Source organism: Haemorhous mexicanus, chromosome 14 (assembly GCF_027477595.1).
Source record: "Haemorhous mexicanus isolate bHaeMex1 chromosome 14, bHaeMex1.pri, whole genome shotgun sequence".
Taxonomy (NCBI): Eukaryota; Metazoa; Chordata; class Aves; order Passeriformes; family Fringillidae; genus Haemorhous; species Haemorhous mexicanus.
The window spans coordinates 6162698-6187991 of record NC_082354.1 but is presented as its reverse complement, the minus strand read 5'-3'; the positions used below and the strand labels follow the sequence as shown (position 1 = coordinate 6187991).

Here is a 25294-nt window from a genome sequence, read left to right as displayed (position 1 = left end):
TGGTAGAAAATAAGCAAGAAACAAACAGGAAATAATGTCCATCTTTTCTTCAAGGAGCTACATCACCACAGTTGGCTTCTTCAACTTAGACAAGCTCCAGCATCACTTGACAGAGCAGTGACAGGGGAACTCCAGTTCCTGCTCAGTTGAGGAGCCTGGGGCACTTTGTTGGAATGTCATGAGCACCTGATTTCAAGTGTATAAATTTCCCCTATGCTGGCATCTTGGAGGAACATAATTTTGGGAAACTGTATCAAGGTCTGGAAAAGACATGAAGAAGAATCACAAGTGTGTTTTCAGGTGGTTTTTCTTTCCTTGTTTTGAAAAATGTGTATATTTGTGCTCAATATTTATGGCACTATTAGTTATAGAAGGGTTAGGGTTTTAAGGAAATTTTATCAAAGATTTTCTAAGAACTGGTGGCTAGAAAGATTGGTTAGTATTGAATAAGAGTTTTCTAATAACAGCTTTGCTGTTCTAGCCCAGTATTGATCGTGTAGCTTGTGGCAGAGCTGTTCACAGGGCACATTGTAAAATGATATCCTCTCACTTAGTTTCTTTCACTTGAGGCATTTTAGAGAACAGCTGCTGAAACAAGTGTCAGTGATCTATTGACTTCTGAAGGTATAGTTGATTTCCAGCTACACACACATTTATTTCATGTTGCCACTTCTACGTGCCAAGTTTGGGGGTGTTCTCCTTGAAAATGCTAGACTTTCAATTATTCACACTGTTCTGATTTGCTTTGCATCTCCATAAATAAAATGGTTTATGGCTTTGACAACAGGAAAGCAGAGCCCTCAATAAAAAATTTCTGAGTTCCTTTCTTCTTCTTGTGGGTCAATACAGCACTTGGCTGCCTGCCTCTTTGCAGCCAAGCAATCAATCCCCTTCAGAAAAGACCTAGACCAATTTCACACTTGCTGTGTACTTCATAATTGGCCCAGTTCATTCCAGTGTCAAAATTATTTATTTTGTCATGATGATAATCTCTTTCCAGTAGTCCTAAAGTGTCACCTTGTGGCTTGTGCTGGTTATGATTTTATATCTTCACGAGAATACATCCCTAAGCATCAAATACAGGAAATCTGTAAGTTCCTCTCTGGGTATTCATAAAATTCATTTGGGGAGTCAAGATTTTTTTATTTTAACTGAGATTTTATTATTGAGGTTTACTTTTGAAATAACTGGTGATAGGTACGAGCAAAAATCTAGTAAGTAGTTCATAATCTATTTGGAAGCCACTGATAGTTTGTTCTGTGGTTAAATGCAGTCAAATGACTTTAGGATGTGTGAAAAAACAAAATGTAACAAATCATTTGATCTTTAAAATGCTGACTGCTGAGTAATAAACCTGATCTTCACACTACAATGAAACAAACAGAAATGTTTATTTTGGGTGGAAAATGTATGTGTTCTCTGACTGTTTTGCTGGCGAGCAGGGTCAGAGACACAGACACCGACTTAAGGAACAGTGGCATTTACTACGATGGAAAACTGCAAAGAATCACAGAAGGATAAGCTAAGCAAGGCACCTAACCATGAGCAAAGAATTGCAAAGGGACATTGAAAGAATGCCTACAGTGATTAAGGAAGATCCATCAGACATCATCCAAGCCCAAAAGCCCAAGGGACATCAGCTCTGGGGGGAAGCTGTCACAGCCAAGGACTGGAGAACCACGCCAGGAACTGGGAATTCCTGCAGTGCCTCCTCCTTTGCAGGCCACGAGGCTCCCCCACTTTGCTGTGACAGTGGCCCGGTTTTTACACTGCTAAACAAACCAGCTGACATAATTTCTAATTTCATTTTCCTGTCAGCTTTCTCCCAAAGCCTGGCCAAGGCTCAAGGGGATCTAAGGGAGTTGTCTTTGATCCTATACCCCCTAATTAGGCCAGATGTGGCCTTATGCTGTTCCCAAATACAGAAAGGTGAACCTGTTTTGCCAATAAATGAACACATATAACAATACTTTGTTAATGAGCAACTATATTTAACATTTGGACAGTTCATCTAGAGGTCAGCTTTGGCTTGGGCCTGTTGCTCAGGCTTTGGTACTTCACTGACCCAGAGCAAACAGGATCTAAATTCATTTGCACAAAGGGCAGTGGAATTAATGCATAGACAAGATGATCTTTCTGAGATGAGAGTTGCTAATGAAACATATTCCTGTTGTTTTGAGCCCATTAGTGTGTAATATTTTATACTGCATAACATGTCTTCAAAATAGATTTTTGAGTTATAAGTTGTGAATGAGCTAGCACAGATACCCACTTTAGTGATAACTTCCAATGCTAAGGTAAATTAGATATTGATTTCTGACAAAATGGAAGATTTGTCTCATTGCTGAATTCTGAACCCTACATATTAAATAAGAATTTGATAGCTGATGCTAAAACTTATTGTTCTGTTTGATATATCCAGAGTCCTAAACTGAAAGATGCCACTGCACAAATGCTCAGTTTAAAAACAAACAAACAAAAACAACAACAGCAAATTGTTTTCCCAGTCAGCTCTGCTCTGCTGGAGCCATGAGTGATGACTCTGAAGTGTTTCATTTTTGCCAAATCATTTTCTTGGGGTGTCAGGTTATTTCTGCTACAAGCAGTTAAATTGATGACAGCTGTGAGTGGCACTGTCTGTGTTCATACACACACATTCACCAGGTGACTCCTCACTGGCTGAAATATGTAGCAAAAAAAAAAAAAAATCTTCATCCTTTAGTATTTAACTTCTCTTTAACATCAAAGTTATAAACCCTGTGTCAGAATATGGGATGAGATTCTGCTGAAAGTCATTAGCAATGGTATAACAATACTAAAATTATTTATGTCGAGGAACATAAAGTTAAATGAGCTAGACCTTGGGTTCAAAGAGAAGATGAGTTTTTATGTAAATTAAAACAGATTTTTACTGGCCACTAATCAAGTGTTTACCTGTTTCCATTAAAGCTCCATTGAGTTTAATCAGCGTGCCTTTTAATGCATGCATTTCTCCCCAAACAAGGAGCACATCTGTCATGAATATTTAAATTGGATTTTAAGTCCATGAAATTTTAATATAAGTAAAAAGTGAGGTGGTTTTCTCAGGGTTGAAAGTTAGCATCCTCAGATCCTAATCAAAAGTTGCAAACAAATTTTCAAATTAATGGTCTCCAAAGATATCTTCTTAGCATTTGGGATTAAATGTCTTTAATTGCAAAAAGATTAAATGTAACTACAGTTAATGGAATGCTATCTGTACATAAATATAAATATTTTGTTTCTTGTGACTAAAGAGAACTATTACTGAATAATTGAGAAATGGGCAGAATAGAGTATTTTAAATATAAAACATATAGATATAACTCCACCTTATTCAAATATCTGTGGAAAAAAGGCCTGTGGATGTTGATTTCTATGAATATATATTGCAGGTACACAAACAGATGTGAAGCATTTCATATAAATGTAAAGTAAATTTAAAGAGAAGCCAGAATACAAGGAAGCAGGGAGCTGACACGTGATGAACAAGTAAATAATTTTATGTTCTCTAGCAATTTAGAGCACAGCCTCCCCTAATTTGTCCTGTCTTTTCACAGGAAGTGAGACAGACCACCAACAGCTCAGCTTCCTGGGAGGAGCTGATGCTTTATGATGTTTGAACTCAAGCCCTTCATAAAACCCTTGTTCTGTTGAAGTTGATTCGACACTTATCATGGACTGGAATAAAGGCAGTCAAAGACCCCTGGCATTCCAAAAACAGAGCTATGCTTTCTTTGACCTTCAAGGTTTATCTCAGATCAGCCAGCAGCAGTGGAGCTGTGCTGGAGGTGTAGCATTGCTCATGATGCTCTTTAAACAAGGGCACGTGAGACAGGCTGTCAGCAGGCTGGGTATCACTGCCCATCACTGTCACGGGGGCTCTTTACTCACTGAGCCACTTAAGTGTTGCTGAAAGATGAAGGGCTGGGTATAAATGATGTGAATGTTCATGAATGGATGCACTGTGCTGTGATACTGGCTGTCACTCAGACTCACAGAGTGTAGAGAATGTTATTCTGTGCTGGAGGAGCTGGGTCTCAGCAGTTTGAGGGGATTTCTGCTGTACAGAATGAATCCTAACAGACAAGATGAACTGCAAAGACGTTTCCTGAGGAGAAAGTAGCAAACATGGGCAGAGATAATAAATGTTGACTGGGGTTGTTCACACTACATGCAAGTGAAAGCCATGGAAATTTAAGGCAGAATTCCCTGAAGCTTTATTGTAACCAGAGTTCCTCTCTTGATTCCTAACCTGGACACTTGCTACTTCGAAGTTCTTACACCTGCTCTCCCCTGTCTTGCCTTTCAGTAGTTTTGGTTTCATAACCAGTCTTGACATTGTTTGTTAAACTGACTTCAAGTGTTTTGATCGAGACTTGGCTTAACAAGGTGTAGAATGTAGCCCCCTTTCTGTTGAAATGTTAGCTCTGTGTGTAATAATTGCCTTTATTCAATAATTATATTGCCTCACATTTTGATAGGTAATTTCTCTCGAAAAGAATTTTACCCATGAGTCATCATTGGCCAAAACTGAACAGATTTCCTCCACTGGCAAGAATGATGTGTGAGAATCAGACAGGAATGGCAATGGAGAGGTAGGAATGTTCTTGTATTCCTACTCTTGAATACAATCACTGGTCTTCAGCTTTTCACTCGTGTGTCTCTACAAAAAGAAACAATAAACTTAGGTTCATTACTTTTTACTTTAACAGGTAGTTCCCAAAATACTTAGCATATATTTAAGAAACAGAATCTCAGTTTTTGTCTCAATTTTTATTTTTGCTTTTTAAAACAAACCAGAAACTACTGTGGAAAATAGCCCTCGTGTGTCAGAGAACCCTAGCAAGTTAAAAGGCAGAAAATAGATTCAAAACTAGAAAAGGAATATTAGATTAGTTTTGTGAACGTTCCTTCCCCATCCCAGTGATCGTAGTTTGGTTTTTCCCCCAGGCTCCCTCGCTGGAATTGTGAGGTGGGTATGAGGTGCCTAATGCAGTCACAACTTGCCATCTCGTGGCATGTTTGTGCATTACCACGGTTAAAATTCTTACACTCCATTAAGGATTCTAACATCCAAGGAAGTGTAGATCAGCGAGTGTAGGCCCCCATAAAGGCATCTAGCCTCTCATGAGATAATTAAAAACCTAAGGGGGGGGGGGGGGGTGCAGGTATCCATTGTCGATTTATCAATCACGACGTCTTTAATTAGCCTCGAATGATGCATAAATGATGCACGGACGCGCCCGGTGGGTCCAACCCAGCTCAGCGGCCCCGCGTGGTCTGTGCGGTCCCGGGGGCTCAGCCGGTGGGGAACGGACACACGGACCAGCGGACACGCGGACCGACAGATGGGCCAGCGGACACATGGGCCAGCGGACACGCGGACCGACAGATGGGCCAGCGAACACACGGACCAGCGGACACACGGACCAGCGGACACGCGGACCGACAAATGGGCCAGCGGACACAAGGACTAACGGACACACGGACCAGCGGACACACGGACTAACGAACGCATGGACCAACGGACACACGGACCAGCGGACACACGGGCTAAAGGACAAACGGTCTCGGCGCTCCGGCAGCACCGCGGAGGCAGCAGCGGCGACTCTCCTGCCCCGCTCCCGCTGCTACTCTCCCCTTCCTCCCCTTCTCCCGCTCCACCCGCCGCTCCCTCCCGGCCCCGGTGCCGCCTCTGCCCCGCTCTGGCCGTTCTGGCTGCGGCGCTGCTGGGCGGACACCGCTGGAGCTGATGCCATCCGGAGCTGTCCCACGTCTGTCTCCGCCTGGCTCGCCGTGGCTCCAGGAGGGACACGAGCGCTGCGGACACTTCCGCGCCTCCCGGGGTCCCCGGCCCGAGCTCCGCCGCTCGGCAGCCCGCACCCGGTAGAGAAGGCGGGCCCTGGAGCTGGGCCGAACGCTGACAGGCGTCTGGCCCGCAGGGAGGGCGAAGGAGCCCTGCAGGAGCAGTACGGAGTGGGTTCCCTACTGGAGGGCGGCGGCTTCGGCAGCACCTGCTCGGGGACCCCCAGTGAGCGCAGGGCAGGAGGGAGAAGGACGGCAGAGGAGGACGGGGCGGGCGGCGAGCTCACACCGATGCTTCTCTTGGCTCACAGGTGCCACCAGATGTGTATGTATCTCGGGATGGCATCTCCGTGCCAACAGCCTCCAGCACCCACCCTGTGCCGGGATGGGCCTGGGCTGCTGGGAGCCAGCACGACAGAAACAGCCGTGGGGCCAGGAAAGCCCGCGGGACTGAGGACCGTGCAAAGGACGCTTTGGTTTGCAGAGACGAGCGGCCTGAGCTCCTCCCCTGCCCTTTTTTGACTCACCTTATGATTCAAGTTTTTGGCCGAAGGGGATAAAGGCGTGGATTTTCTCGGCCACCGGCCATGCTCTTCCCTTCCATGGAACAGTTGGGGCTGCCCCAGGCCCCTTCTGGCCTCTTCCAGCAGCAGGAGCATTTTTCACCACCCAGAGTTTGTAAACAAGAATCAGACGCACTCGAGAAGGCTACAAGGGCCTCCTTCCATCCTGGCTCTGCAGATGCTGAGGCTGCTCTGGGCTCTGCCAGGGCTCTGCTGGGGCTCAGCTCTCAGCATAGCTGAGCTCACTCTCCCCTCACACTGCTCCAGTCAGCTGAATCGCAGGGTGATAAGGAAGGAATACTTCAAGGGAGTTAAGGTTTAACAGTTTTTATTCAAAAAACACGAGGGTAAGAATTAACAACCTGAATATACAACAGAAGAAAGGACAGTTTCCCAAAGCTGCCAGCAGAAACTTTGCTTTGACCAGCAAGGAGTGCAGTGGAAACTCCAGACAAAGGGTCCAAGACAAAGTTGAGAACAGCAAACAAAATCAAGAAAGAGAGAGTGACAGACTACAACAACAGTATGAAAGAGTACTAGAAGAGAAAGAGCAGAAGTGCAGGGATACTTACAGGCAGTTCATTTAAGAGGCTGTCTCTTCTCCAGGGCATAAAAACAACACATCTGAGCATGAAGCCATTCCTGTTCTCACCATCTCTTTCGAAGGACCATCATGTCCAAGCCATGGGCAGCACAAGCAGGAGCCCTCACCTCACAGCTGACAGCTGCCATCCCTCCTTCAGCCAGACATGTCTGTCTAGCAACATCCTGTGAATTTCCTCCATCCATGTACTCCATCACCAACCAGAGATCTTCATCAACAGGTAGCTGAAAGAAGACAATGGCACAGAGAAGAATGTGCACAGCTAAATGACCTTATGAAAAGACTGCAGGGGAGTTTTGCTTTCAGGTCACTTGTAAATGAACACAGAGTAAAATGGAGAGACATTCCTGTAGCTACACTGTCCTTGGAATCTGCACAGGCTAAAGGAGGAGATGTGAAAAAGGAGATGCCTTTCATGGCAAGCATGTGAAACGTGGTATAGGAACACCAAGATCAGTCTGGAACCACAACACTTGCACCACCTTAACTCAGCAATTCCACCAGTAACTTCACAAGTCTCAGTTATCCACAGGAAGAGGCTGTGCACCACTTAGCACAAAAGTGGTCAACTATCAGGAAAACCTTGCTAAAAGAGCCTTCGGAAACAAACAAGACAGTTGAAAAATGGGCAAAATAGGTGTTTCTGGAAACAAGAATCTCATCTTCCTAGCACCCACAACAAAGGAAAAGAGTAGGGGAGAAGGTAGGCTGGGGCCAGGGCTGACGAGTGAGCAAGGGAACAGTGGCAGGCCCCAGCAGCAGCAGCCCAGACATGATGCAGTTAGTTTTTATACACCCCAATCCCTCCCAAAGTCTGCCCATGGACAGGAGACCATTGGTCTGGTCCAAACTTTGTTGGCCACCCATTGTGGAGATCATCACCATGCATTTAGCTGATGACATTTTTAGAGATTGACATTTTTAGAGATTAAGACCACGCTAGCATGTCCTGCTCTGAAAGATATCACTGCCAAGAAGTTACTGACTTGAATTTACCCTTAGCCAGCTGGCTCAGCTTCACTGTGTTTCTTGGCAGGCTCCACCATGCTCACAGTATGCCCTGAAAAAAAACAACAGGAAAGGCAGGCACTCCAAGATGGAGACCCCACCTTACAGGAGAGCCAAAATGCAGCCCCACCCTCTGGGGCTCTGAGCCCCTTACACTCAGGTGGGCAAAGGCAATAAAGGACTCTGTGACATTCAGCTGCAGAGGAACACTGAGCACAGCTGATGCTCAGACACACACACCCCACACCCTGCTCTGGCAGACAAGACAGAAAGCAGACGTGCTCAGCTGCATGAGGCACCTCTCTCCTCTCCCCTCTGGCTGCTGTCAGAATGCTCAGCCCACAATGCCTCAACAGAGGGAGGTTCACTTCCCAGACAAAGTGTCCTCTTCCCAGACAAAGGGAGGTTCAATGTCCTCTTCCCAGACAAAGAGAGGTTCAGTGTCCTCTTCCCTAAAAGGTGGTGCTTCACCATCCTCTTCCCAAACAGCGGGATGTTCACTGTGCTCTTCCCACACCACTCGCTGTCTGCCCTCCTCTTCCCACACTGTGAGATCATTACTCTCCTTCTTCCTGCGATGAGGATGTTCCCACTCCTCATCCCACACTGCAAGACATTCCCTGTCCTCAATCCACACTGCTGGAGCTTTGCTGTCATCTTCCAGAATGGTGGGAAATTCACCACCATCTTCAAGTTCACTGTGGTCTCTGAGAACAGAGGGAAGTTCACTTTGTTCCTCCTCCCCAGCCTTCTGGTCTTTCTGCTCTTTAGCCTCCTCTCTGGAGACAGACAGAGCTAGAGGAGCTCCTGATGCAGCTTCTGTGCTTTGTGGACAGACAATAGCGTGAGGGACAGGAAGTTGTATCACATTTATAGCCTTATTTATCCTCAGCTACACATCCAGCTGCACCAAGGAGAAACAGCATTCTAGGGTGTTCAAACTAACAGTGGGCTAAAGTAGACACTGCCACTTATACTTGTGAATTAGACACTCCACTATGGCTAAAAGCAGCACAGAATCTTCTGTCTGCAAAATCACTCCTGCAGCTGTTCAAAAGCTCTCCAACAAAAAAGGAGAAAACAGCCAGGGATCCCTTAGCTTCTGCTGCTGCAAAGACACTGACAGGAACTTTCAGTCAGCCCACCAGGCTGCCACTCGGCTGCAACACACCAAAGGTTCCTTTCCACTCACCAAAGGAGGAGCTTCTCCGGAGCCACGCCTGAGGTGCCCTGCAACTGGAGAGGGAAAATTAACCAAATGCTATCAGGAAAATAAAGTGTCAGTGCTGGAAAATCCAACACAACAAGGCAGCCCCGAGAGAGCGTTCTGCTTTCACAATATCCCTCCAGAAGTTCTTTCAGTGAAAGCCCGGTGCCTGCATGGAGAGCCCCCCAGACGCGGAGCCTCCCCGCTGTCCCCCACTGCCCGCACCCAGCGGGATCCCCGCTCCTCACCCACAGCGGCCGCTCCCGTGTCACCCCCTCGGCTGCGCCCACAGCCCTGCCCCGCCACCGCGGGGATGCCCCCGCTGCATCCCCGCACCCGGGCCCCGCACCCGCCACCGCCCGGCCCCAGCGGCCGCCACAGCGGGTCCGCGCCCCCCGCCCCCAGCGCCGGGCCCGCGGCGGCCCCGCTGGATGCTCGCAGCCCCGGCCCGGCGCTGCCAGGGCCCCCTCACCTGCTTGCGTGGTGTCGCTCAGGTCGCAGCCGCTGCCGGGGAAGTCGCGCAGCTTCCTCCCGCTCAGGCACAGGATGCCCGAGCTGCCCGCCTCCTCCAGGGCCCGCTCCAGGCTGCGCACCGTGTGCGACTGCGGCAGAGCCGCCGCGCCCCAGTGCGGCCCCGACGAGAAGGAGAGAGTCAGGTGCGCGGGGATGCCCAGCCCCGCCGCTCCGCTCCCGGCCGCCGTCCCGCTCCCGCTGCCGGTGCCGTTGTTGCCGCCGCCGCCCCCCTGCCCGGCCGCCATCTTGACCGGCCCCTCCACAACAACGGCTGCGGCCGCTGCGCAGGCGCCGCGGGGCCCGCAGGGGGCGCCGCGGGACGGGGCGGGGCCTCGCGGCGCCCTCGGCCCCGCCAACCTATCCGCGGCCGTGGCGGCGTCGGGGGGCGGGGCTTCGTGGAGGGGGAGTGGCGCTGCGTGCCCGAGGGCTCGTGTGCCGCTAGGGGGCGCTGCCGGGGCTGAGGGAGCGGGATCGGGACCGGGATCCTCTGGGCAACGGAGGCATCCCGGGAGCAGGGGCAGCCCGGGAGCCCGGTGCTGCATATTTCTCTTCCAAAAATGGCTCTGGAGCTGGGATTAGGAAATGCTATAGAAAACCTCATAGACCCACATTTTAATGCAATTGTCATATGTTTGATGAGCAGAATCTGCTTTTAAGCCTTGAACCTCGGCAGGATCCTTGAATTCCTGAATTGGTTTGGGTTGGTTTTTTGTTTATTTTTGCATGCATATGTCATGCCCAATTGGGGGATCTCAGGGAAATTCCCTCTCCAGGGGCTGTGGGAGAGCCTGGCCTTCAGCCAGTAGCGTCACTGACAGCCAGCTGAGCCATTATTGATCACTAAGGACCGGAGCTGAAATACGATGTGGCCGATGTCTGGGTGACATTCAGCAGAACCACTGAGCCAGGATCAGTGAGCAGGTGCTGAGCACTGAAGGGTTCAGTGCAGAGCTGGGTGGGTTTGGGGATCTCCCTGTCCTGGCACGCAGATTGCCCTTCCAGCAAAGAGCTCTGTGTGCAAAATGCAGCTGTGGGGGAAGGGGTCCCATTGTCACCTGCAAACAGTGTGGCTGTCTGCCTCCTCTGCCCTTAGCTCTGGCTACTGCTGGGGGCTGTGCCATTCAAGCTTTCAGATGAATATCTGCCAACCAGTCTGGCTGGGCCACAGCTTCTGCTCTTGCCCTGAAGAAATGATCGTTCCCTGGATTCCCAACAAGAAAATCAGCCCAACCTGTATAAACACTGCTGACTGCTGCCTTGGTTGAGGTTCCAACCAGAGGGGGTGGAGGGTGAATAAACCCAGACTGGTGTTGGGCCAAGTGTGTAGGATGATTTTGTCTGCAGATATGGAGCAGGAGGCACGGTGGCTCTGCAGCTGGCAAGAGTGAAGTAGTGTAGGGGCCCTTTGGAATTACAGATAAATAGAAAGCAAAAAGCAATACTGGAAGAATCCTCCATCAAGTGCTGTGAAATGCAATGATACAAGTGGCTAAAGACACAGGTCAATGGTACTGCAGGTTCAGTGCAGTGACCAAGCAGGGCTACACACATTTACTGGTGTCCTCCCTGCCCTGGGATGCACTGTGGGGACTCTCTTCTAACCCTGTGCAGCTACTTCTTCTTTTTTAAAATTCTCAGACACCAGGGCAGATGTTACTCTGGAGTTGGTGTTGCGTGGCCTGAGAGCAGAAGTGTTCCGGGTCACAGAGCTGCCCCTTCGCAGTGGCCCTGGCCCATGTGCAGCCATCCTGCCTGGGAGCTCGGCCAAAAGCAGCTGCTGCCACTCCCCAGGTGGGGAACTGCTGGGCCACCTGTCCAGCACAGGCCAGTGCACAGGAACTGTCAGACACTGGATGGGCAGAGGCCACGTGTGCCCCAGCGAGGGCTCAGGAAGCAGCTGAACTGTGTCACATGAACACCCCCTGGGCAGCAGCTCACCCTGTGCACAACTGCGGGGATAATTCTGTTAGAGACAAGCATTCTGTGGGTTTAGTACTGTGGCAGAATGGGGTATTTTATGCCTGTTGGGCTGAGCTCACACTGTGCCCTCTCCCAGTATGTTTTTTATGTGATGCTTATGCATCTTGGCTGCTTGTGAATTCAGTGCAAAGCCTGTTTTATCTCCTGCTACATAAAAAGTCACCCAGCACTGCAAGGGAATCAAGCTAGGGAAAAAAGCAGGTTTTATCACCTAAGCCCTCGCTATAAATTTAAAGAGTAGTTAAAAGATTGTAAGGTACAGATTGCTAAAAAGCATTTCTTTGGAAAATAGAATCAGGGTGCGATCTGAACAGCAAAACAATGTTTCCCACTCAGCTTTCAGTTCTTTCAGGACTGAATGGCTCCATCCCTTTGCTACGTGACTAAAGAAGTGCTCAGATTTTCCTAGTGAATCTGCCATCTTCTGTCCATATTTATAGCCAGGAGGCAACTGAAATCAGGGATACTGCCATTTGTGACTGTGTTTCTTGTTCAACTTTTCAACTTCCGTGACATAGAGATTATTTGCAGGAAGGGGTGATGTCTCCTCCAGAGTTCATTAACCTGGCTGTTGGGGTGCATTTGTTTCATTTTGAACATACAATTTTGAGCAGCCAGGACTGCTCTGATAATTTTGCCAATAACATTCAAGGCATAAGAGATCACAGCAAAGATTTTACAAAATACATACTGAAAACCTCACACTGCTTTGGAGCCAGTCTTTAAAGCAGTAAACTGCCTGCAGGTGGGCACCAATGGGGACCAGTTTCCCCCAAAGCACCAGCCCATGCAGTGCCACACAGAAGCTGAACTTGCACCAAAGAGCTGTTGAAGGAAAGGAAATAACCAGAGGTGACATTTGACAAGTTAAGATTTTTATTCAGTGCACTGGACTCATACATCACTGCTTCATCAACTAACAGCATTTCACACATTCCTATAAAACCAATGCCAAGTCCAGTCTCTTAAAGATGCTCGGTGTAAAACGTAAAGCAGTCTATCAAATATTTCCTGTTATAAGTATAGCTTAGAGCTCAGTAACAGGTGTGTCCAGCATGTTCAGTGCTGGGTTCCAGCAGTGGATGGAGGATGGAGCAGTTACTCAGGGTTGATGCAGGGCTTCATTAACAAATGTCTAAACCCAGCTCATTAACATCTCACCCAATGTTTATCAGTGCTGCTGCTGGTTTGATTATTCTGCTGTTTTGAGTATGGGTGGAGCTGCAACTACAAAAACCCTAATGCAGAACTACTCAGCACTGGAAAATGTGATCTAGGCTGGGGCAGCCTGTCTTGCTCCGTGCTGAGGACAGTGACTCCAGCAGCACGGCATGGCACGTCTCACCCCGTCCCTGCAGCAGCAGTCAGAACAGCACAGCAATCCACAGAGAAATGCAAGGTGCTCAGGCCTGACTGTCAGGGCAAAGCAACAGGTTTTCAGGATAGAGGGGTCTTACACTGCAAACCTCTGGGCAGGGATTCCTGCAAGCATAACCAAGTTGGGCAGCTAGATGGATGCTGGTGATTGTGGACAGCTGCAGCATCCCCACTTTCCTCTGTCTCCAGTGTGGGCAGGCACGTGATGCTCAAAACCTCCCACCCCAGACAATGTAGGGAAGGCTCTGTGGTACACCCTCCCACTATCAGCCCAAGGTGCCTGGCAGGGGGACAGGGCTGGTGCCAGCCCTACAGCTTCCCAGCAGAGCTCTCCCAGCAAATCCATCTCCACTCATGCCCCTCCATCACCCTGCCCATGTCCCACCTGCCTTGTGCTCTGGCCCAAACGCTCATCCTGCCTGATCCCTGCCCTCAATCACTCATTCACTCTGCGTGTAAGGAAGGAGACAGCACATTGCCAAATCAGCTATCTCAAAGGGAATCTAACAACTTTTATTGAGGCCTTGTCAGGGAGCCTGGACTGTCCCAGGCAGTCCCTGTGACGAGCACGTGTCCTAAGGCATGGTGACCGTCCGTCGGGCGCTCCTGGCCGCTGTAAAGCGCCTCTTATTCCTCAGACCAGAGAACCTCTCATCCAGCGTCAGGCTGGTCTGCAGGGGAAAGCGAGAGCGAGTCAGTCCCCTGTCCTGTGGCAAAGCACAGCCAAACTTGTAGCGGGGTATTGATTAGAGCCCATCAGTCAGGCTGGTGATTCACAGCTGGTTAGTCAATTAAACCACTCAGCACACAGAGACAGGGAGCTCAACAGACTGTGTGCGGCTGGAAAACCTCCAAGCAGCTCCCAGCCCCAAGACACAGGGCATCCTCGGAAAGAACAGGAGCAAGCAGATGGCATTTGAGCACAAGGCATCGGGTAAAACCAAACCGTCCAGACAAGAAACGCCGGCAATGAAGAAGGTGGAGCAGGATTTCTCAGCTGCCCCAGGGCTCTTGGACCATACTTCAGTGTAAAATGTGACACCAAGAAGGGCACCAAAGCAAAGAGCGAGCAAAGCCCAGAAGTGCCACGTGTCTCTGAGGAATGGGAAGCACTGACAGTGAAACAGTCCCCTCTGGCCAGGACTACTCATCAGCAGGACCTCCCTTCTCCAAGCAAGCACACGGACAGGCCAAGACAGGCCATCAGAGTGGGGAAAACTGGGCTGAGTCTGTAGTTGCTGAACAGTCTTCTCAAGTGCCTTCAGTTTTGTGAGCAACCTGGCCAACACAGCTACAGGACTTTCCTCCCAGGTTGTGTTAGATAAACCCAGCTGGCAGCCCCAGAAACCTGAGTGTGACGTTAACAGCTCAGTAGCAGGGCTGCTGCAGGGAGCCAGGTGCCTCCTGTCCTGTCGACAATCCTCTACCTGGTTGGCCATGGCGCGGAAGTTGAACCTCAGCAGCACCCCCCTGGGCTGGGGCTTGGCCACCCGTGCTGGGGGTCTCTGGCTTCGCAGGAATGGGCGCTTGGATCCAGGCCTGGGGAAAGCACAGAGCTGCTGTCACTCAGGATGCTAAGGCAGCACTTCCCATCCTCTGCAAACCAGCACGGAGTAAAGGACACACCCACACACTCCACCATCCCATGGCATGTCTGGCCCCTGGCAGAGCCAGGAGAGCAGCCGTGCAGGCAGAGTTCCAGCACTGGGGAGTGTCACATCCAGGCTATTGAGGGGTGCTCTCTGCACCCAGGACATGCACAGTGCCCTCACCCATCCTCCCCTCTGTCCCCAGCTGGGTGCCAGGTCCTGCAGCTGCCCCTTTCCAGCCTCTGAGCTCCTCTTACACAGCGAGCACAAGGTGTCCCTTTGGGGCACAAGGTTTCTCCCAACACCCCACAACCAGCAAAACCAGCCTGCCACCCCTTCCCACAATGGTGCTTCCATTTCTCCTCACTCTGCATAACAAATGAGGGCACAGTAATTACAGATTACCATGTAATTACAGGTAAATACAGAAGATTTTTATCTCCTGATATGCTGGGAAAGGAACCAGACATCATTTGCTAACCATGGTCTGAACCATTCAGTGCACACTCATCACAGAAGTGAAGCTGCAATAATGCTAAAGGGATTTGCAATGGCTTTTGTAGGGCTCCCACCCTAACAAATCACCTCATTTACTTACAGGCTGGGCTGGCCCGCCTGGGGATTAACCACAGAAACCGTCAGAATTGCTCCCGGGCTGGGTTTCACTCGCCACCTGCAGGGAGACAGGGAGATTTATCCAGCTTCAAGCCTGAAAGAGCACTGTCTATTTGCATTGTGCCTTTGTTCACCAATTACCTTCTCATCCTTGGCGGTTTTCCTTCTCCTTGAGAATCCATCTGCTGTAAAACACATTTAAAAACAATTACTTAAAATAATTAGCTCTCAGAAACAGTGACTCCTTTTCCAGGATTTTGTTTGGTGTATCTCAAGAGCTCCTTCCTTGTGAGTCGTCAAGAAATGTGCTAATTTGGGGTTTCCCACTGGCACAGTGATGTGTATAGGGTGCCTTTACCTTGCGGATTTCCCACTGGCACAGTGATGTGTATAGGGTGCCTTTACCTTGCCCTGCTTGTGCTGCTCTATAAACTGCAAGGTTTATTTTTATCACCCTCCCAGGATTTACTTCCCAGCTGCCAGAATACCAAGCTGCATTAAAAACTGCCTGCAAATACTTTCCTACCAACACATGCAGCATTCAGGTCTTCCCCCTCTCTCCCCCAGTTACTTTAGGAAGCAAACCTACACCTGGGCTGGTAAAACGTGAAGGTTTGTCACTACCAGCAGGCTGCAGAGGAACTGTCTCAAACACTGACCCATCTCTGGAAGCGGGCTTTGGAGAACCACTGCTGCATCCGCTTCTGCTGGAACGCTGGTCCTCTGTTCAGCAGGAAAGGCCTGCTGCTAGAGGAGAGAGACAAAGAGGTCAGGATCATACCAGGTCTCTAACATTTAATGCCAAAATACCTAACCCAAGCTGGGCTTAAAAAGCAGTGTAAGAAGCAAATAAGGCTGTGTGTTACTGAGTTCAGCCCAACAGGTTTTTCTGCCAGCAAAGGATTTCAGAGGAACTTGATTTTCTGCTCAAATGAGGCAACAGTTTGTGTGTTCTAAGCTTTGCTCATTAAAAGCAAAAAACATGGGAGGAAAATCATAGAAAAAAATCAGGTCAGAAAGGACCTCTCAATGTTATTCAGTCCCTGTTCTGCTCAGAGCAGATGAAGGACTGCAAGGAGCTTCCTTTTGAGCTCAGAGAACATAATGATCTCGATGAGACAGTGCCCAGCACCTGGCACACTGCCTTCCTCACAGCTCCTGGGGCACAGTCTGCTCCTGCAGTCCCTCACTGGGACAGACTCCCTGTCTGCCCATCCCTTATGGCTGGAATCTGTATTTCCTGCCTGTGTGAAAATAAATGCTATTTCACCCTTCAAAAGTGTTTCCCAAAGCGACAAAGTTTATTAAAAATACAAAGGTCACATTTTCTGTGCTTCCTGAAATAAAATCACAGATTAATACAGGCATTATTAACTATGATCACGAGGTTGTTTTCTTTCCAGGTGCCTTCCTAACATACCCATTTTCTGGTGCTGCACGTGCACATGGCTGTAGCCACACCCAGCTGGCACATACAGAGAGAGAAATCCCACGATTTTTGCACAGGTAAAAAAAATCCCATGATTTGCACAGGTAAAAACCACTGAAAGCCAAAATAACCCAGAGTTACCAAAGATTTTACCTTCTCCCTGGGGCACGGATGCTGGCAGCATCTGCTCTGAATCTCTTGGGGCTTGGAGATGGCTGTGGCTGTTCCTCCTGCTGCTCACCAATGCTTTTGGCAAAAGCATTGCTTTTCTTGGTGCCCTGAAAGAGCAGTGAGACCTCAGCAGTTGTCACCTGCAGCACAATCTTGGTACAAGAACAGGGGGTGAGGGCAAGGACAGCACACAAGGGGCTGCTCTCTGCTGACACTGTTGACAACAGTCAGTCATGGGGGGTGCCTCCCTTTCTGCACATGGAACTGCAGGTGCCAGGGAGAATGTTTCATTCTAATTAATTTCATTCTAATGCTGCAGAAACCAGAGAAGAAAACAAAGATTAGTGCACGCAGAGTGAATCTCACAGAAGCTGTGCATTACAGCCCTGCTCAGGTTTCCTTTTGGTCATCAGCTCTTTCTTGTCTGGACAGGTGCATTGCCTGGACCACGCCCTGATGCATGGAACACACCAGAAGACCCCTCAGCAGGGTCTGTCCTGCAGTTCCAACACACACTGCCCCAGGCTCCAGCCTGGTGACTTCTGTGGGACAACTACCATCCTGTTAGTACCAACTAACTGAGGTCTATTTCCATATTCTTCCCCCTTGGTTTAGTCCTGCAAAGCTACTGTAGAATTCTGCCTCCTAGCAACTGCTTATTACTCTCTGTAAATACCAGCCACACTCAATATCTGAGTCATCCTGGTCTTTCTTTTCAGGAATAACCTCACTCCTTGCACATGCATGCTCAGTTTAGGGCTTTCTTATTTATACCCCTACAACACATTCACTAAATGTGCCATCCTGCTCAGCACTTGCATTTTTTTGAAAAGCTTACTGAACATCTATGACCTCCTAACTGAGTGGATTTTCATCAGTGCAGGAAAACCCAGCTGCCTCTCACACTATCTGTCACAGTACTGGGAATCAGTGTCTCTGGTGGAAAGGGTGTCACTGAACCAGAGTCATCTGACAAGGCACCAAGTCTGTCCTTTGACTTCACAGGAACTTGGAAAATGCTCTGGGTGGAGAACAAATCACAAAGAATCTTAACACACCTCCTCTAAATGATAATAGTAAGATGAGATGCCATGGAATTAATTTTTATGGAAATATTTTTAAACCTTTTTCATACCAATTATAAAAAAATCTTTTTTAGCAAAACCCATGGGAACTGATCAGTAACATTATGCTAAGTCAGAAGCTATATAAAACTAACTGTAAAATTCCTATTCCATATTCATGTATGTCTGTACTCACCTATGCATACAAATGCTGTGCACAGGCATTAAAAGATGGTGGTTTTTATGCAGATTGTTCTTTGGGGTGATCCAGGAGCATAAAATTGAGCAGATTTCTACATGACATTAGGGAAAAGCCAAACCTTCCTCATTGCCCTACCTCCTGAGCCGAGTCCTGGCGATTCAAAGGGCTCACTCCATGGAATGCAGCAGCTGCTCTTCTCTTGCCACCAGGCAGAGCATTCCTGAACTGTCTCCGACCAAACTGCTGCTGTCCAAAGCCTCTTCTGAAACGCTGAGGTCCTAAACACAAAGCCCTCTTTAGCAGCCTTCAAAATTCAGTTTATGACTACAGTTTTGTAAATAGATTACAAGGTTAACTTAATGTGATATTATAGAAACAGTGGTGCAAAAGTCATGCTGATTCATATTAAATAATTAATTTTTCCAATGTCTCTCTAGCACTCTTTTTGTATATAGACTGCCATACACATTATTTGATGTGAAAGAATACAGAAGAGAAAAGCCTTTCACAATTGTGATTCCTCATAAAGACAGGAACACCCACATCAGGAGACCTGTCAATCTGTTGTCAGAGCTCACACTGCTATGAATTAACTATGAAACAGAAAAAGCCTTTAGATACAGATATACACATGATTTGTGCATCCCAAAGCCAATCCCACAGCAGCTCTAAGGGCCCACATGATAGTATAATTTTTATTTTTGTGTGTGTGTATATATGTATTTGGTTTCTTTTAGCTTGACACACCATAGTTTCTCCTACTGAAGTGGAAGTCTCCTGCTGCTCTTCCATGATACACACACACCCGCTGTACGTCCTGCATTTAACCTTCCCCCCTAAGCCTGCTGATGATTTTGAGGAGTGCTGAAGTGCTGAGCAAGAGGAAAGCCCTGTCAGACTGAGGCACAGTGCTTCCAAACCTAATTACTCTACATAATAAAATTCTGTAGTCGTAATGAGACAGCAAGTCTCTGAGTCACTGTGTGAGCTGCCACGAGCACAACAACAACAATCACAAAGCCACAGCTGGAATGCCAGGATGGAATTTATTTCTGTTACTTCACAAACCAGCAGATCCCTGAAGCAACACCTAAACAAAGCCACTTGGGCACAGTCAGCAGCACCATTAAGCTTGGCCCAGTGCTGGAGAATCACCAGGCTGCCCTTCACACCAGTTTATCAAGGGTTTGCCTGCACAGGGTCTCCACCACGCTGTGTTCTGATCTCTGTACCAAGGCAGGGAGCTCAAGCATGTCCAGAAGGGTGCCCCAAGTCTACCAAACACCTCCATGGTCTATAACCAGATGTTCCACGTCTCAGTGCACACAGAGGGTGAACAGCAGTAGATGTGTGTTCTCCTTCACTGCTGCTTCACACTTTGCTAACCCCAGCTGCAAGGTCACTGAAGCCCCTCTGTTTTGAGCCCATTCCCCCCCAACAGCTGCTGTACCAGTGAGGTGTGCCCACACCTTGGGGTGAATAAATCAGGCACAAAGCTGTGCATGGCAGAGGGCAGCGGGAGTGCACTCAAACCCTGGATCTCCCAGCAGAACCTCACTGACACAAACCACAGAGCAGTGAGGTGCACGTATTGATCTTACATCATCGACTGCTACGTGACAGCAATTTATACTGCCTTGGAGCAGCTGCAAATGAAGTGTTCTGAGGCAGCAGTGGCATTGCTGTGAGGGGCCACAACGGCCACAATGAAGGAAGGCTGCAGCCTCAGGGTGTAACACCAGCCAGCACCAGCCTGAGCTGCTTACACTGGAACATGCTTGAAGATGATCTGAGCTGCTCTGGCTCTACAACAGAAGGGCACCAGGACAGGCCCATGGGAAGCAGATCCCAAACTCCATGTTGGGGTGCTTCCTGCCCCATGGCCAGAGGTGCTGATTGGCAACCTGCACAACACAGTTCACAAGCCCTGGGGCCAGTTGTTATTTCCTTTGCAGACAATGCCCTCTCACTGCAGGGGTGCAGGTGTGTAAATGTTCCTCTCGTGACAAACATTCAGTTTTGGCAAACTATTTCTTTTTGACCACATGTGGACTTGCTGTAGTCAATGTCCCTTCGATTTCTTCTCCTGCTTCTATTCCCCTAGTCTGTTTCTGCCCTGCCTTGTTTCTCTTCAGCCCCTACCCTAGGCCTGTCCCTGTCTCTTGCCTGTTGGCTGGGCTGCTCTCCTCCTGGACACCCAGCCTTGCTGCACAGATCTCCTACACCCTGGAGAGGACAAGAGACTGAGCTCAGCTGCCTTTCCTGGATACTCATCAGAGCAATGGCAGGGACTGCTGCAGAAGGCAGCCCTGACTAGAAAATCGTGTCCCTGTCAGTCTGTTCCTATTACACAGCCTGTGCTCAGCAGTGCACTCAGGCACAGCTCACCCAACACAAATAACACATGACAGAGCCATCAGCCACCAAGGGGGACCCCATCACACCAGCTGGGGACCAAGGCCTCGCTCTGTCATCTGTGTCCAGAAGTGTGACACATGGGAGGCTTCATGTCTGCAAAAGATCTGGCAAATATTTAATAATGTAAGAACATTTCAATAAAACCCCATGGCATCAGGACCTGGGGAGGAACCACCCCCCCCCCCCCTCCCCCCCATCCCATGTTTAGGTGTGTGCTCAGAGCCTGGCTCTGAGCACACCTGGGATGGCCAAAAGGCACCTTTGCTCAGCCAGTCCAGTCTGGGCACAAGTTCCCATGTCTGACAGACTCTTTTTTCCAAGGAGATTTGAAATTCAAATTTCTCGTCATTAAAAATCATCTTTCCCCCACTAGGGAGAGGTTTAAGCCATATTCCAAGAGGGATTAACAGCACTTTGCTTGCTGGTTTAATCAGCATAATACCCTTCCCCCTCCTCTGTCATTACTGGGCTCCTCAGATCATCATTTTGATAATGGTTATCACATCTCAGCCCAGAAGGGACTGCATTTCAGCAGGGACCAAAGTGAACCGAGCCCCTGATGAATTATGGGCTAAATTCCCAGTCATGCTGAGCTTCCCCAAATTGCTACTGACAATCAGCACCACACAGCATGGCAGGTCTCTGCACTTGGCAGGGCTGAATTCAGACTCCCAGAAAACCTATGAAATACTAAAACTAGCAGAAATAATTATATAAATTAACAGAAAACCTCTCCCATCTAAGAAATAGGGAAAAAATATTTTATTTGATTTGCCTCTGGGTGCAGTAATTGCTTGAGTGCGGGAGAATATCAAAGCCTGTGAGTTCTGATAAAAAAATCAATTTGCTAAGGGCATTTATCACCTTCATGATTTGAACTAGAATAATCCTCATTAAGGCACTGTGTGGTGGCCACCAAGAACACAAAGGTGGGAGGCAGAGCAGAGACAAGCAGGATTGCTCCCAGTGATCCCACTGTTCTGATGTATGATTGGCTCTCCAATATAGGACTGAAAAGATATTTCTGAAAAATATCACTAAAATCTTCAGGGAGTGACTTAGCAGTAATTAAAAATAATAAAAAAAAGTTCATAGAGATGTCATTTCACGCAGCAGACAACTTTGGTTTGTAGGTAAAAGCCAGTGGAACAAAACAAAGGTGTGATCACTGTATTATAAAAAAAACCTCACCATAAAAATAGCATGCTTGACAAAAGTGACAATTTATCTTCAATAACTGAGCTATCAAATACAGTTACTGAGGGGGTAATTTGGATAATTTAAGTCTGCTCTGGGAAAATGAGGATAAGGAAGAGGCATAATTAAAATATGCAAAGCCAAGGGGAATAGAGAATAGATATTAAGTCACTTTAAATTAGTAATTCATGAGAGTGGAAGGGAGAGAAATGGATGAATTATGCTCTGAAAGGGCCCTGATATTCCATTGTTATGGGGAGAAAAGCTAATCAGGGCCTGAGCGCATCTTATACGTGCACAGAAATTGGATAGGAGAAGGATTTAAGAGCTGGATTTTGCTAAAAAATGCATTTCCCAGCCTGGCCAGCCTCTGCTGCCTCAAGTGCCCATCTACCTTGCAAATTCCTCTGCTTCCAGGCTCGGTATCGGGGCCGCCCATAGCCGGGGGCTGAGCTCCTGTTCTTGACCTGCTGCCTTCTGCTGTCGCCCACGGCACTGGCATCTGTCTGCTCTTTCCTGTGGCGCTTTATGATGTCATCTGGAATGAAATGAGGAGAAATCCATCGGAACTGCACTTTACACCAACAGCCATTCCCTCTTTGGCTGCTCAGAATTGTCAGCGGTTAACGCGGAGCTTGCTGCTCTGTGAGCTTGCTGCTCTGTGAGCTCCGCTGGGCAGACAATGAAAGATTAAGCTTAGCTTAGAAAGTATAGGATCAATTTACTGGGCTCCTGCAGGCTGGAGATTAGAGTGCAGCAATTGATTTACAAATGTGCCACCATCCAGCACGTCCCCACCACAGGCAGGACAGAGATTTCAGACCCTGTCCACCAAGGGATCTGGTCCTGCAGGCTTCCCACAAGCCTAAGGGAAGAGGTTTTGCAGGGGCACCAGGAGTTCAGTGCTGGGCAGAGAACTTTTCTGAGAAGGTCTGACATGAATTGCTGTAGGAAAGGTGGCCAAAGGGGAGAGGATGTGACAGCTGTTGAGCTTGGATCATGCACAAAGTAGTGCCAGGTGCAGAGCTCTATCAAGAAACACCTCAGGCCCCTCCATTCTCAATCAGCTGGTCTGCAATCAACAGCATCTTCTTAACTCAAGCTGCTCTGATGAAGAGGAATGGCAAAGGGACGTCTCTTCAATAATTCATATTTTCCAACACTTTCTTCTTTTAACCTCAAATCTTCCAGAAAATACTTTGCAAATAATAAAGGCACATCTGTGAAGCTGCAGGCAGAATGTTTCAACTTGAACGAATTAGCAAGAAATGAAGTGTCCAAAACAGGCCCTTTCCCAGGCAGTGGCTACTCCAGCTCCTTAATGTGTCACTGGAGTCAAAGGACAGAAGCACCATCAGCTTTCAGTGGGTGCTTACCATGAATTATCAGACCTCCAGCACTGCTCCCTTGTCATCTCCTATCAAGAAACTCCTGTGTCCAAATGAATACAAAGTCCAAGGAAAAGAGAGTAGAGCAGATGTAAGAAGAGGCTGCTTTTGTGATTTCTCTTTCAAGTCTGCCCGGAAGAGAATAGGCTGGGAGATGCTGGGCCATGTTCTTGGGATGAATTTGTTAATGGTCTCAGCTAAATGTGCCTTTGGGCCACGTGTGATTTGGAGCACAGGCTGCTTTGAAGTGTTTTGAAAGCATCCCTGCATGCTCTGCAGGGAGGTGACCACACTCATCCAAGGGTGGGCTGTCCAGAGCATGAGGAAATGAGAGGGGCTGAATGCCCCGGTGCCTGATCTGTCACTTTTCAGTGTCTTTTCTGTTTGGCTATGACTTGTTACCCTGCCTTTTGTGCCCATAAACATTATGAGGTTAACAGAGCGATGTAATGGACTACTACACAAGGCTGCAAGCGGATCCTGAGAGGTCATCTGTGGTACTTCTATGCCCTTGAGGCAGAATTAGATCTATCAGGGCAGCTTTAAAGCAACTCCTGCAGTTTTTTGTGACTGCTAACTCATGTAAGGCACAAATGTATCTGAAAGCATAGAAAAACCACCTGATGGAAAGAGTTCTTCACCAGGGGCCTCTTGTTTTCCAATTCCCTTTTCCACCCTGAGTAAGGTGTATTCTGGATGGAATATGGAGTTGGACCACAGGAGGTCTAACTGAGAGAAGCACTAAGGGAGAGGAAAAGCAAAGGGAGCATCACACATCAGCAAAGAGAAAAAGGGTGTGCAACACTATGGGAGAAAAATAAATCAAAAATGAGGGATCCACTGTTGCTATAGCTCCTCATAGAGACATTAAAATAAGGGTGCATAAGCCAAGGGATCAGTTTGAGTTTGCAGCGGAAAATGTTCGTCGTTCCTAACAAATTACTTCGCTGGGAAGAAATGACACAAGGTTTCAGTTAGGAAGCTGATCCAGTAACACAAGGTGCTGGTGGACTTTCCTTTCACAGCAGAGACCCCAACACGATAATCCACCAAGATCTCTCATCCATGAGTCAGAATCCAGGCCTGGGGAGTTCATGACAGGGCTTGTTTATGCTCAGTCCACATTCCCCGTGCCAGAGGAATGGCGAGCATCGGAGCAAGCTGCTATAAATAGCACGGCGAGGCCATGGCCCCCCTTCCCTGTCAGCGGGGCTGCTCTGCCCGAGCCCCCCGGGCCGCTCTCCCGTGAGCCCCGGACTGCTGCGAGCGCAGCGCCGCGCCCGGCCCCGCACACGGCCCCTCCGCCCGTGCTGCCACCGGGACAGGGGCACACGCACGGCGGGGCCACCTCCGGCCCGAGCCCGGCCCGAGCCATCCGCACACAGCCACCCCGGCTCCCCGCCCGCACGGAGGGCCCGGCAGCGCCCCGCACCTACCCAGGGACATGTCGATCTCCTCGGCGCCCGGCTGCGGCCCCGCCGCGGGGCCCGGCGCGGGCTGCGGCCCCGCCGCCTCCATGGGCCCGGAGCGCTGTGCGCTCACTGCGCCTGCCCGGAATGTGCCGGCCCCCGGCCGCCCCGGGCCTCGCCCCGGCCGCGCCGGCCCCCGCTCGGCTGTCCCTGCCCTCGCCCTGGCTGTCCCGGCCCCCGCTCGGCTGTCCCTGCCCTCGCCCTGGCTGTCCCGGCCCCCGCTCGGCTGTCCCTGCCCTCGCCCCGGCTGTCCCTGCCCTCGCCCCGGCTGTCCCTGCCCTCGCCCCGGCCGCGCCGGCCCCCGCTCGGCTGTCCCTGCCCTCGCCCCGGCTGTCCCTGCCCTCGCCCCGGCTGTCCCGGCCCCCGCTCGGCTGTCCCTGCCCTCGCCCCGGCTGTCCCGGCCCCCGGCCGCCCCGGGCCTCGCCCCGGCTGTCCCGGCCCCCGCTCGGCTGTCCCTGCCCTCGCCCCGGCTGTCCCGGCCCCCGCTCGGCTGTCCCTGCCCTCGCCCCGGCTGTCCCGGCCCCCGTGCCCGACTGCCCCGTTCCCGCACCGAGCGGCCCCCGCGCCGCCTGCGGCCAGCGCTGCTCCCCGCCCGCGCTCAGCCCTGCCCTGGCTGCCTGCACTCCGCACCCTCCCCGGCGATCCTTTCCATCAGCACCTCCCCTCCCATCCCT

The 25294-nt window shown here is 49.6% G+C and overlaps 2 protein-coding genes across 5 annotated transcripts; both read right to left on the bottom strand.

Annotated features, from left to right (window-relative positions):
* Window positions 1-6700: 6700 nt before the first annotated feature.
* Window positions 6701-9986, bottom strand: LOC132333819 (leucine-rich repeat and calponin homology domain-containing protein 2-like). 3 transcript variants are annotated; one of them, XR_009488273.1, is made up of 4 exons: window positions 9681-9986; window positions 9194-9237; window positions 7990-8053; window positions 6701-7217 (listed from the first exon to the last, which is right to left on the bottom strand). XR_009488273.1 is itself a non-coding variant. In XM_059859283.1 (3 exons), exons 1-3 carry the CDS (start codon window positions 9964-9966, stop codon window positions 8042-8044), a joined length of 342 nt encoding a protein of 113 aa, XP_059715266.1. In that variant the 5' UTR covers window positions 9967-9986; the 3' UTR covers window positions 6701-8041. The 3 variants fall into 3 exon arrangements, 2 of the variants coding, with proteins under 2 accessions (XP_059715266.1, XP_059715265.1); XM_059859283.1 differs by having other exon boundaries at window positions 6701-8053; XM_059859282.1 differs by having other exon boundaries at window positions 6701-9237.
* Window positions 9987-12559: 2573 nt separating this feature from the next.
* On the bottom strand, window positions 12560-24740 carry LOC132333694 (UAP56-interacting factor-like). Of its 2 annotated transcripts, none has more exons than XM_059859034.1 (9): window positions 24588-24740; window positions 22158-22301; window positions 18284-18426; window positions 16865-16989; window positions 15942-16026; window positions 15424-15467; window positions 15266-15340; window positions 14427-14617; window positions 12560-13749 (listed from the first exon to the last, which is right to left on the bottom strand). In XM_059859034.1, the coding sequence occupies exons 1-9, from the start codon at window positions 24667-24669 to the stop codon at window positions 13730-13732; spliced, it is 909 nt and encodes a 302-aa protein (XP_059715017.1). In that variant the 5' UTR covers window positions 24670-24740; the 3' UTR covers window positions 12560-13729. The 2 variants fall into 2 exon arrangements, with proteins under 2 accessions (XP_059715017.1, XP_059715019.1); XM_059859036.1 differs by having other exon boundaries at window positions 14506-14617; window positions 24588-24739.
* Window positions 24741-25294: the final 554 nt, after the last annotated feature.

Excerpts from the sequence above, each read along its gene's own strand:
- LOC132333819 (XM_059859282.1), bottom strand. The coding sequence starts at position 9,966 with ATGGCGGCCGGGCAGGGGGGCGGCGGCGGCAACAACGGCACCGGCAGC. Across the intron at positions 9,238-9,680 it reads GAGCGACACCACGCAAGCAG|TTGCAGGGCACCTCAGGCGT; the intron begins GTGAGGGGGCCC and ends TTCCCTCTCCAG.
- LOC132333694 (XM_059859034.1), bottom strand. The coding sequence starts at position 24,669 with ATGGAGGCGGCGGGGCCGCAGCCCGCGCCGGGCCCCGCGGCGGGGCCG. Across the intron at positions 14,618-15,265 it reads CAGGCGGGCCAGCCCAGCCT|GCCTGGATCCAAGCGCCCAT; the intron begins GTAAGTAAATGA and ends TGCTTTCCCCAG. Across the intron at positions 13,750-14,426 it reads GCTGTTAACGTCACACTCAG|ACCAGCCTGACGCTGGATGA; the intron begins GTTTCTGGGGCT and ends TTTCCCCTGCAG.